This window comes from Vulpes lagopus, chromosome 2 (assembly GCF_018345385.1).
Source record: "Vulpes lagopus strain Blue_001 chromosome 2, ASM1834538v1, whole genome shotgun sequence".
NCBI lineage: Eukaryota > Metazoa > Chordata > Mammalia > Carnivora > Canidae > Vulpes > Vulpes lagopus.
This window is the reverse complement of record NC_054825.1, coordinates 65,600,187-65,612,842: the sequence shown is the minus strand read 5'-3', so window position 1 is coordinate 65,612,842 and position 12,656 is coordinate 65,600,187. Positions and strand designations below refer to the sequence as shown.

General features: G+C 34.6%; 1 protein-coding gene across 7 annotated transcripts in view; it reads right to left on the bottom strand.

Moving 5' to 3' along the window:
- GABPB1 (GA binding protein transcription factor subunit beta 1) overlaps positions 1-12,656 on the bottom strand; it is a 64,367-nt gene that overhangs the window by 18,368 nt on the left and 33,343 nt on the right. For 5 of the 7 annotated variants that reach the window (XM_041730083.1, XM_041730073.1, XM_041730062.1 and 2 more), the window contains exons 2-6: positions 9,047-9,154; positions 4,279-4,446; positions 2,758-2,952; positions 873-1,020; positions 418-531 (exon numbers count right to left, since the gene is read on the bottom strand). In XM_041730083.1, the coding sequence (XP_041586017.1) occupies positions 418-531; positions 873-1,020; positions 2,758-2,952; positions 4,279-4,446; positions 9,047-9,154 (733 nt within the window). The remainder of the gene's footprint in view (positions 1-417; positions 532-872; positions 1,021-2,757; positions 2,953-4,278; positions 4,447-9,046; positions 9,155-12,656) is intronic. The other 2 variants (XM_041730120.1, XM_041730109.1) reach the window with 1 other exon arrangement.

Sequence of the window (12,656 nt, the reverse complement as noted above, 5' to 3'; positions counted from 1 at the left end):
TTCTAATACAACTGACAAAAATTAAAAATTATGAAAAAGACAGCAAGTCCATATATGTACACTTATCTACTTTATACAAAGAGTCACAGACTAGTAAAAACAAAGGCCAACTGGATACAGAGACAGGTTTTTCTGTGAACCACACAAGTTTTTAATTTTAATCAAATTTTAATTAGTTGACAAGATTAAATATTCTTTTAAAATCCAGATTCTCAGCTTCCAGTGAAAAACGTAATCTGGTAACACTGTGCATAGGACTATAACCAGCTAGAGCTAGATAGCAGATGCCCGGCCCCCTGTCTTCAGATGGCCATCGTCTCAAATCTGCTCACTTAAGCCGTTTATATTACCTTCCTAGCCTCTGTAAAGATTTGAGTCTCCAACTTTTAATGTGCACATTTGACTTGTTTCTCTAACCTGGAGTTTCTGAAGAATTGGACAGCGGAGCAGATGCTTCAGCTAAGGCAGCTAATGTAGCTAATACTGATGTAGAGGAGTTTCCAAATTGAACAGCAGATACACCTGTTTCATCTATGAGAAAAGAGAAGATGGTTTTAAACTTTAAAGGAGCTTAATCTAACGCATTTTTCTGATATTCTATTTTACTTTATTCAACTCTTAAATGAAGTTGGATAATTGTTTTATGAAAAACAAGCTTGGATTAGTTTTTGAAAGATAATATTGCAGCATATTTTGCAATATCACCTTTCTTTAAATTCTTGTGTCTCATAAAAATCGGTTTTTGCCAAAACCAAAGAAAACCAAGGGGACGGATATAATCTTACCCTCATTCTCCAACAGTCCTTTCTTAAAAGGAGGAATACCTACTAAAGCATAAAGTCCCAACAGCTATCCTATATGCATCTCAATACCTGTTGCCTTGGATGAATTTTCTGAAGATACCAGACCTGTTAGGTTCACCACCCCTCCAGGTCCAATGATGAACTGTGGTGTGGCAGCATGTATCGTCACAGTGTCCGGACTCTCTGGGTTTGTGTTGATTTGATTCTGCATAGCAATCTAGGGCACAAATCAACACAATGTTTAGAGAACTACATCAGGAACATATAGCACAGATTCTCAATGTAGTGCAAACATAAACATAAAGGAAATTCTAAAACTTCAGAAGAATCATATAGTACAAATGAAAATCTTTGAATAAGGTCTACTGAGAGAGCTGTGGTAAATCACAGATAGGAATTTACACTCCTACTAGATAAAGCAGCAAAATTCCATGAGAAGAGAATTGGATACCTGGAAGGCTTTTACAGAACACAGTTGAAAGATATTTTGCTGCCCTGTGCCCTATATTTTGATTTAAGAAATCAAATTACTAAAAATAAAAATGAATAAAAATAAAAAATAAAAAAATAAAATAAAAAGAAATCAAATTACTTAAATATTACCTCTACTATATTCACCAATATGTATCATTATACATATAAAGCATGTCTTTCCCAATTAATTGTTCTCCATCTTCAACCCTGACCCCCAAATTACACTCCTAGGAGTAAAAGAATTGCAAGAGGCATCACAAAAATCTTTTAAGTAACTAGCTGAAATTCAGTAGAGTCAGATGATCTTAAGGAAGAGTTCTACTGAGAAGGAGAACAAAAGATAGGCAAGAAGCAGTGAGTAAAGAAGATAATTTATATCAATGTTGTGTAGCTGAAGAAAAGAAAGCTGTACTGGTTATTAGAAAAATTTGCCCAGGGGTGCCTAGGTGGCAGAGTCAGTTAAGCATCTGACTCTTGGCTTTGGCACAGGTCATCTCAGGGTCGTGAGGTCAAGGCCTGTGTGGGGCTCTCTGCTCAGTGCAGATTCTGCTTAAGACTCTCTCTCCCTCTCCATCTGTCCCTCCCCGCTCAAATGAATAAATCTTAAAAAAAAAAAATTAATAACTGGAGCACCTGAATAACTCAGTCAGTTAAGCATCTGCCTTCGGTTCAGGTCACGATCCTGGAGTCCTGGGATCAAGCCTTGCATTGGACTCCCTGCTCAGCAGAGAGCCTACTTCTCCCTCTGCCCCTCCCCCTCACTCATGCTCGCTCACTCACTCTCAAGTAAGTACAATAAAATAAAATAGCCCAAAAGCCATAAATAACTGCTTCAAAACAGATTTTTTTTGAGGATGACAAAAAGTAAACCAATCAGAGTGATTGAGACTGTATCCCTCACTCAGGAGATGCTGTTATAGCTGCTAGAGAAAAATTTTATTTTTTTATTTTTTTTTAAATTTTTTTTTTAATTTTATTTATTTATGATAGGCACACAGTGAGAGAGAGAGAAGCAGAGACATAGGCAGAGGGAGAAGCAGGCTCCATGCACCGGGAGCCCGACGTGGGATTCGATCCCGGGTCTCCAGGATCGCGCCCCGGGCCAAAGGCAGGCGCCAAACCGCTGCACCACCCAGGGATCCCTAGAGAAAAATTTTAGTGGAAGTTTAACAGACTTTGAAAAACTGTATTGTATCCAAAAATGCAACAAAAATAATTAATAGAATAAGATGTCTGGAAGGGGAATTCAGGAACTTAAAAATACAGAAAGTAATCACCTTATCTAATCTTCTAATGTTATATGTAAGACTATGGTCTTACAATCAGAATAATAAACAGTAACAAACAAAAGAGAAAGTGAAAGAGGAAAAAGCCTGTCTAAAATAAACAAGTCCAAAATGAAAAGCTAAAAGCTAAGTAGCTCAAATCATCCACAAGACAGAGATCCTTTTATTTTCTCAAATTAAAAGCCAAAAGTTACCTGTAGTATCTCTGCCAAATCTTCATTCCCGTTGTCTATTGAAATATCAAATGCAGTTTTACAAAATTTACTTTGTGTGTGTACATCAGCACCATATTTGATTAAAAGTTCCACCACTTCTTGATGATTATGTTCTGTGGCCCAATGTAGAGCTGTCATCTTCAGCATATCCTTAGCATTAACATCAGCACCATGCTATAAAAATATTGCAAAATAAGACATTTCTAAAATATGAAATATAAAGAATTCCTAATATGCAAATACTAGCCATTATGCTTTAAAGAATCTGCTACCAACATGATCAGCTCTCTATTTTTTTGTGTTGAATAATCTGTTCCACAAATCTCCGCACATGTGACATAATCAGTTTCTATCATGCTAACTTTCCTAATTATTTTCCTTCTAATTTTTTAGGAGTGCAGCAATGATTTCTTCAGTCATCAAGCTATGAGCATCATGGGGCAGAATGGCATACGAAGTGAAAAAAGACTGAGGCATCTTAGTGGCCCACTGGTTAGGCATCCGAACCTTGACCTCAGCTCAAGTCATGATCTCAAGGTCCTAAGATCGAGCCACACACCAGGCTCTGTGCTGAGTGTGAAGCCTGCTTGAGATTCTTTTTCTCTCCCCCTCTGCCCCTACCCCTACTTGCACACACTCTCTCTCACCAAAAAAAAAAAAAAAAAAAAAAAGCGAAGGAAAACTATGAACATTCCTCAGAAACCTCTTTAATTCTAGTTCCTTGTTTATACAAAAATATCCTTTGCTTTCAAAACCAGTACAATATAAATAAACAAAAGGGAGCTATCAGAGATGCACTGTCCAATATAATAGCCACTGGACACATGTGACTATCAGGCACTTGAAATATGGCTAGTCCCAACAGAGATGTATACTGTATATGTAAACACACACTGGCATTCAAAGACTTAACACCAAAAAAAGGATAGAAGATAATTCATTAATAAAATAACTTTTATATTGATTTCATGATGAAATGACAATATTTTATATATATGAAGTTAAATAAAATATAATATTAAAGTTAGTTTTTATTTTTTTTAATGCAGCTAATAGAAAATCTAGAATTACATGTGATTCACATTTGTGGCTTACCTTGTATGTCTTTTGGATAGGCTGATCTAAAGGCTAGAATAAAAATCCTTACTTGTGTTATTAATTTGTTAATGATCCAAGCTTCATGTTTCCCTCCATAAGCATTTTAACTATGTCAGGTAAGACAAAGCCATAGTCTCTTATCATAGCGGAGACCAAGGTCTAAGAAATCAACTGTCTGACTTAACTAAGAACATATCTAGAAGTTGTTCTTTTTCTCCCACCAAGGAAAACTTTAAAGATTATTTTCATTTGATGGGCTTACACACAAAACAATGAGACAACACAGGGGGAAAAAAAAAAAAAACAGACGTTCAATAAAACTAGTTCCCTTCTCCCTCCTATAAAACCATAAATCCTTTGGGGCTTACTTTCAAAAGCAGAATGTAAAAAAAGAACACATACCTTAAGCAAAACTTCTACTATGCTGGCATGGCCCTCTGAAGCTGCCATATGTAATGGCGTTCGGTCCACTTTGGTTCTTGCATCCCTACTTACACCAGCTCGAAGTAGAACTTCTGTGGTGGAATAATGCCCATACTGTGCTGCCAGATGAAGTGGAGAGGTTCCCAGCTATACCACAAGGAAAAAAAAAAATCCACATTTATAATCATTTTTAAAAACACCTCTATTACTACCTTCTATTTTGTATTTTCTTTTTACATAGCAAACTGATTATCTTCGTATTATCTGTTTACATAGTTAACTCAGAGCTCAAGAATATAATGTACGCTTATCACATTCGCTTCATAGAGGCTTTCAGGAATTCCCCTACACTTCTCAATGAGAAAGCAAAGTCAATATTTCATTTAATTCAATTTCATTTTCTTATTTTTTAACAGAGAAATAGCCTGAACAAAATTAATTTCATCAGGAATTAGAGATAATTAGGGTTTGAGAAATTTTTCTGAGTACTAGAATGTTTTCCTCATATGATTCACACAAAACTTTTCATCTATGAAATCCATATCAAATAAACGTTAATAGTGTAGATTTTTATATTAAACTGTTTTGTAGGACTTAAAAAATAAATTAAAGCAACTCAGTGATCTTTTTAAGTAAGTTTATATAGTCATTTTTTAAGGGAAAAATCTGATCTGAGGTATGCTTGCCAAAGATGAGTCAGGACAGAACCAAAAGAGCCCAGTTCTCCTGAAATTGGTTTCATGTGGTATAGCCACTACAATAACAGTACATTCACAATATGCAGGGGAAGTTCTAAAATAGAAGTAAAGAAGAACCTTCCAATAAGGTAAGCATACATTTTAACAGGTGAACATTAGAATTAAGTTACCCATTTAGAAGCCTTGAAAGTCACTATAACTCTGATTACCAAGGCACTGGTGTTCCAAAGAACCAAGATAGTTCACTAGATGGGGAGCCTGGGTGGTGCAGTCAGTTAAGCAGTTAAGCGTCCAAATCTTGGTTTCAGCTCAGGTCATGCATGACCTTGGGGTCGTGAGCCCAATGTCAGGCTCCATGCTCAGAGCAGAGTCTGCTGAAAATTCTTCCCTCTCCCTATCCCCACCCTCCCCCTGCTCACACAGCACACGTGCTCTCTAAAATAAATAAACAGAATCTTTAAAAAAAAAAAAAAGGTTCACTAGAACATAAAATTTGCTAAGACTACTATAATAATGGCAACTAAGGTTTTTGTTAAAGCACTTTCTATGGCAAGCACTATTCTAAGAACTTTACACATATTTTCTCATTTACTCTCCTCTTAAGGTACTGTTACTATCCTCATTTGGTAGCAAAAGAACCTAAGGCACTCAGAGGTTACTAATTGGCCTGAAGTCACACATTGAGTAAGAGTCATAATACAAAGCTATTGTGTTCTCAACACATGGTAAAAATGGAAATCATTTACACCCTGGAAATAATTATTTTGTTACTATTAAAAGTCTTACGTTTTTAAGGGAAGATCATTCGAGCAGATCAAAGAAAATTCATGAACAACCATTTCTCCATGCAATATCATATTTTCCTATAATAGCTCTTTCTACACTGTTAAAATTCACACTCTTAAAATTCTAATTTTGAATGAAGTCTCTCAACAGCCCACTGGGCAACCATGAGTTCTGCTTAGTGAAATATAGGGTTTACTTGTGTTTTTTCTTCTTGAGATCTAACCATTTTGGTTGATGACACAAAACACATACACACATAGTTTAAAGAAAAAAAATTAGGCAAACACTCATGAAACCACAATCATGGTCTAGAAATAAAACACTACCAGCAATTTAAAATCTTCCCACATGCCACTCCCTAGTCATAAACCCCTCTCTCAGCCCCTGAGGCAATTACTGTCCTGAATTTGGTAATAAAAATTGCTTTACTTTGCTTTGGTTTTGCTTTTTACCTTAAATAATACACTTGGATTTTACCGGTTTTCAACTTTATGTAAATAATCATATTGCATGTATTTCTCTGTGACTTGCCTTCTTTTGCTTATACTCACAAGATTTACCCATGTTAGTGAATGTAAGTCTAGTTCACTACACTAATTTTCTCTGTTCTATAAAATTATATTGAATAAATGAAACATAATTAATTTAACTAATCTACAGATGAATATTTGGGTAGTTTCCAGTTTTTCGTTATTACAAATAATGCTACCAATAAATACAATCTTGTACATTTCTCAAGTATATGAGCAAGAGTTTCTTTGGGGAATATTCTTTTTTTGGGGGGGAAGAGGGAATATTCTTCTAAGTTCAAAGGCTACATCACGGGTTATACATATGTTCAAATTTAGTAGGTTTTGCCAAACTGTCCTCCAAAATGCTTATACCAATTTATAGAAGTATAAATGTTTGATATTGCCAGACTTTTTTTGGTTAATCTGGTAGATAAGCAATAGTATTTCACGATTTCACTTTGTATTTGCCCAATTACTATTGTAGTTGAGCATCTTTTCACATTTATTGGTCATTTGAACTTTCTTTTTGGTAAAGTACCATATCAAGTCATTTGTCCAGTCTTTGTCTTTTTATTGCTGTCATGGGAAGTCCTTATGTATTATGGATACTAATCCTTAAGATCCTTTTATCTTGATACACCACAGTACCACTATGATGCATTCTAGACATGGATTCTTTAATTGATCCTCTTGGAGATTAGCTGGGCTACTTGAATCTGAGATGGAAAAATCTCAGCCATTATATCTTAAAATTATTTCCCTATTTTCACACTTCTTGTGGATTTTTTATTAGATACATTACATTTTCTCACAGTAGCATTCATGATTCCTAAGACCTTAAATTTTCTACCCATTTTTCTCTATAATGCATTCTGGATTTTTTAACATATCTTTCAATTCACTCATTTTCTCCTCAGCTATTCCTAATCTGCTTAAAATCTTACCTAAAATCCTTGTCAGTCTGCTTCTGTTCTTAGTTGCTTCAGTGGGTTATTGTCTAAGTTGCCTTGTATCCTTGTGCATTTAGTTACTGTGGACTGTTCTTTCCTTGGGATTTCATTTGTAGATAATGGGATGAAGGTAGGTTCCCCCAGAAAAAATATTCATTTGTTTCTACTAGGAACCTAGGGTAACCTCAACCCAAAGATCACTTTAAATTCATCTTTTAGTGTACAGTTTTGCAGAATGCTCAAGTATTTATAAGTTCGGGTCACAAAAGTATACAAAGGATGGCTTTTGACTACAAATCCTCATCAATAATTTTTTCTCTTTTTCCATTTGGTGACTTACTACAATACAAGTCAGTTCATTTTCCTTGCAGTACCCTAACAACAGGGACAGGGCAGAAGCAGGTAGGAAGAGGGAGGTGGTACTTCTGGTTTACCTTATATAGAAGGTAATCTTTGGGATTCCTGAATTAAGAGGAGAGGATCTCCTAGGAGACTCCTATGAACGTCTCAGGTCTCTGTCTTCAGTAACCCATGCCCATGAGATAGGAAAACCAACAGGAAAATTCACCAAGTTCAGCAAATATTCTTAGGGTAAAATTTCTTTTCTTTTCTTTTTTTCTTTTTTTTTTGTAAAACTTCTTTAGGTTCTGGTGTTCACTTAAGTGTTTCAGGTTAAAAGTCCCTTATTTTCTTGCTAACTCATCAGTGCACTAAAGAAGATTTTTTCAAATAGTTAATCAAAAGGTCTTTACCTTTAAAGACAGATGCTGAAATATTTATGGATAAAATGAAATAGTTCATAGAATTTGCTTTAAAATAATACAGAACAAAGTAGATGAAGTTACAGATGAAACAGATTCGAAATGATTTGATAATTTTTGAAGCTGGCTGAAGGGGTTGATATATGTTTGAAATTTTCCATAATAAAACATTTTGTTTTTTGGGATGCCTGGGTGGCTCAGCAGTTGAGCATCTTGCCTTTGGCTCAGAGCAGGATCCCAGAGTTCTGGGATCAGGTCCTGCATCGGGCTTCCTGCATGGAGCCTGCTTCTCCCTCTGCCTATGTCTCTGCCTCTCTCTGTGTGTGTCTCTCATGAATAAATAAATAAAATCTTCTAAAAAAAAATTGTTTTGTTTTGTTTTTAATGAAAAATAAAAACACAGGACAAGTATGTCAAAAACAGTAAAAGCTAAAATCTACAATTTTTAGTTGTTACCAGTAGGCAGGTTAATCCAGATTCCTAATCCTCTATATACTGCCAAAACCACCTCTTTTGACTTACCCCGAGAACTAGCACAGTTACGGTTTTTGCTGTCCTCACAACTGCCTTCTGTAGTTACTAGGACATGTTCCCATTCCTTTCTTCATCTTTGGTTATGTTTGCAATAGTGTTGCCAGTATCAATTGAAACGCAAACATTTTTCCTTTTTAGAAACGATTATAACATTAACCACGATCTTTATCTGTTATTTTCTGAATTATAAATTCTACTTTTGTTATTTAAACCTTTAAATTAAATTCCAAGCAGCAACATTTTATATTCATCCTACAATACTGAACTCCAAGTTTAAAAGAAAAAACCTTTTGTGGACAGAAGCTTTGAGTAAGGTTGTCATATACACATATGACATATATAAGGATACAAACCACTCCCTTAAATGATAGCTATAATTCCAAAACTACAAATTTGCACAAAGAAAATTAATTTTCTGCCATATATAAACACGATACTAAATTTTTATCTGGAAAAGCTAATAAATGAGAAAAAATAAAAACCAGCACATTAAAATCATTCTTTACCCAGTCTGTAGTAAAAGGAGCTCCATTTGCCATCAAAATACGAACTTCATCATCTTGACCTGCTCGTGCTGCTTCTAAAAGCTTCTTTCCCAAATCTACCAGGGACATCTAAACAAAACAAAGATGAATTTAACATCTCTACTTATATACCAGTATGTGACTTTTTTCCCTTGTATCTTTATTAATACCAATTCTCAATTATCCCTCTAAAAGTCTGTGATATGGTTAATCTGAAACTACAGGTCACAACAGTAATTTATATTTGAATTTGAACAGATTTTCCTTTCTCATCAAGTTTTTACCTAGGATAATAAAATTAGTTTGAATTCTCCAAATATAGCTGGTAAAGATAATGAGGTAAGCAGCAAAGAAGGCCTTCCTAATATTTAAAACTGGCAAGAAACTGTTTTCACTGGAGAAGCACAATAATAAAGTTTTTCATAAAAGTAAACAGAAATAAGGTACAAGATACTGTCCTCTGTAACTGGTGCAAGTTACAATAAATATATCAGAACTGTTTTTTATAATGGTAAAGTAGAAAATATGTTCAGAATTTAAAAGTATTTTCAATCGTTGCACAGTCAATATACATTCAAGTTCTTCCAGAAAAGGACACACAATTCACATTCAATGAAAATACCGAAAAGAGAATCTAACATTATCAATAGGCTATGAGTCTCATTGAGAAGCTAGAAAGTAAGTATAAGTTTGTATCTTGCATTCAAGATACTTGAAAAGACTAATGTCACAGGTCAGGGTGTGTGAGTGTGTATTTGAGGGCATGTGGCATGGGGAGTGGTGTCTTCTTGAATAAGAAATACTGACATACGTGTTAAGGAAAGATCATGACAAGACAACACAGGGGAAGAAAGATTTGAACATATCAGAGATGCTCAAAATCAAGGGACGATGGTTCTGAGAAGAAAGGTCCCAAAATCTGAAGGACTATTCAGCTAGAAGACTATTCAATGATGCTGTATAGTACCTTGAGCAAAGGCAAACAGGTAGAATTTGAGGCCTGTGAGGAAGGGAAGATACTGAACCTCTGAGATTTACACGAGAAAAAATGTGCCTGCAGTATGAATTTGCCTCAAAAAGTGAATATCCTTTGAGAGTTGGGTAAGTAGTCAAGGGGAAAGAAGTAATAAGAAGGGAGATGTCATGTTGATTAGTGTATTCCAATCTTGTATCAACACGTATTATTTAAGTAAGAGGGGAGAGGAGTATGTGTATATGTGAGAAGGGAGTTAGCACTTAGGTTATTTATGCCAGAATAGACTGTATTACATAATTAGAAAAGATGTTAGGGAATGTAAAAGGGTTGACTTAAAAAAAAAAAAAAAAAGACATCCCTTGAAAGAACAGATTTATGTTTACATCACCATATTTTTTAGTAGATTCTACAACATGGGAACAACCAAAATGACAGAGTAACCAGTAACAGATGGTAATGCTGGGAGACTTGCACAATAATTAAATGAGATGAGTATGTCCCAAACAGCCATTTGTCACAAGGCAGGAAAAGAACTTCTTATAATTATTCCATTTATAAGGGTAAAAACAATTCCTAATATATCTCATGGTGAAGAAGAAAAACAACCACATGAATTTATGGGTTTTATGTAGGGTTTTTTACAAGCTTTTTGTATGTGACACAACACTTTCACCCTATTTTCCTCCCATTCTGTCAGTTGACTGAGTCACTGGAACCTAAGATACTCCATAATCTTGCTAAAGACATGAAGATCTAAAAAGATTACTGATCTCTAATGAAGGATTTTTTTTCCTAGGAAATAGGTACCAGCTGGATAGTAAAAATTTATATCATACTCAAAAGGCAAAGAATCTGCAATCATTTCCTATGAAAGGCAGGATAAGGCAAAAAGAAACGGACGTCTCTTCCAGAAAGTACATAAAATCTAAACTGGCCACACTAGGAAAAAACACAGTGACTACACTTGGATGACCAAAATTTAATACAAATGTGGTTTTACAATGAAATAAATCTTCACCCAAAAAATGCCCTTCGAAATATTTCTTACACAGGTAATATAAAATCATCTTGCATTACTGCCAGATGGTTTAGACATCTGGGTATCTTTTATGAAGTAGTGGTTTAGGGTTTTTCCTCACTTTTGGAAACTGGGTTGTCTGCCTTTTTCTTAATGATTTGTAAGCATTCATAACATACATTCTAGATATGAGTTCTTTCTTATTCATATATTCAGGATAGGAGTATGTAACATACATTCTGGATATGAGTCATATGACATGTAATGTATTGTAAGTATCTCCTTCCAAAATCCTGATTTCTTGACTCCACATCCCTTTCTTTGATATCACATACTATCTTCTATGGGTAGCAAATGAAACTTCAATGTATTAAAAAACAAAAATAAAATCAAAAACAACAAAGGAATGTTTGCCACAAAAATAAATGTAAGAAACATTAATAATTTTAATTATGTAAAAGGCCTGACTCAAAATGAAAAGAGAAAATAAACACCATGAACCCAACAAATCAGCAAAGAGCATAGCCATATATTTTCCAAAAGAGAAAACAGAAATAATTCACAAACATAAAAATGTTCAATGTCACTGAGAATAAATAAGAAATGTAAAGAAATGTAAATGTAAATAATTTAAAAGTTAAATTTTAAAAAGCATGAGTTGAGACTGATACTTCTACATATTGACATCTTACATATGTTGATAGCACTATAAATGGATCCGCTGGGGGTTTTTTTGGAACAGTTTTTTCTTTTATGTCAATTTGGCAATGTATAAGTTACAAAAATGCTCAAGTCTCATGACCCAATAGATGATCTGACATCCTAAAGAAAATATTAAAATATATTGAAGTAGATTTATCAGTACATGTATACATGTATACATACACAAACCCACATATATTTACTTTTTAAAAAAATGTGACATACTCTGTCTTTCCCCTTACTTTTTTTTTAAGATTGTATTTATTTATTCATGAGAGAGACAGAGAGAGAGAGAGAGAGAGAGAGAGGCAGAGACATAGGCAGAGGGAGAAGCAGGCTCCATGCAGGTAGCCCATTCCCGAACCTGATCCTGGGACTCTAGGATCACGTGCTGAACTGAAGGCAGACGCTCAACGGCTGAGCCACACAGGCATCCCTATATATTCACTTTTATCATGTGAACAACCAATTAAGAGGAAGGAAAATAAATTGTGGAATCTAATAGAAAAATACAGGGATTTAAAATAATAGTTGGAAGTTATATAACATTAAAAAGTTATACCACATTAAGTAAAAAAGATACAAAACTAATTTTTGAATGTCAAGCTATACACCAAGAACAAAATAGCAAAAAATATTAACGATTGTTAGAGTGACAAGATTATGGGAAATTTTGCTCTATTTTACAAGGTTTCTATAATGTTACTAAATCATTCCTAATTTTAAAAGTGGTTTAAGGGACAAATTACATTGTATGACTATCAACTAAGTAAATGCTACATTAAAGTTATATACTACTGACTTACTGAACAGGAAGAGTGGAAAAAAATAAAGAAAATGCATGGTAGGGATGCCTCGGTGGCTCAGTGGTTGAGCATCCACCTTCGGCTCAGGGC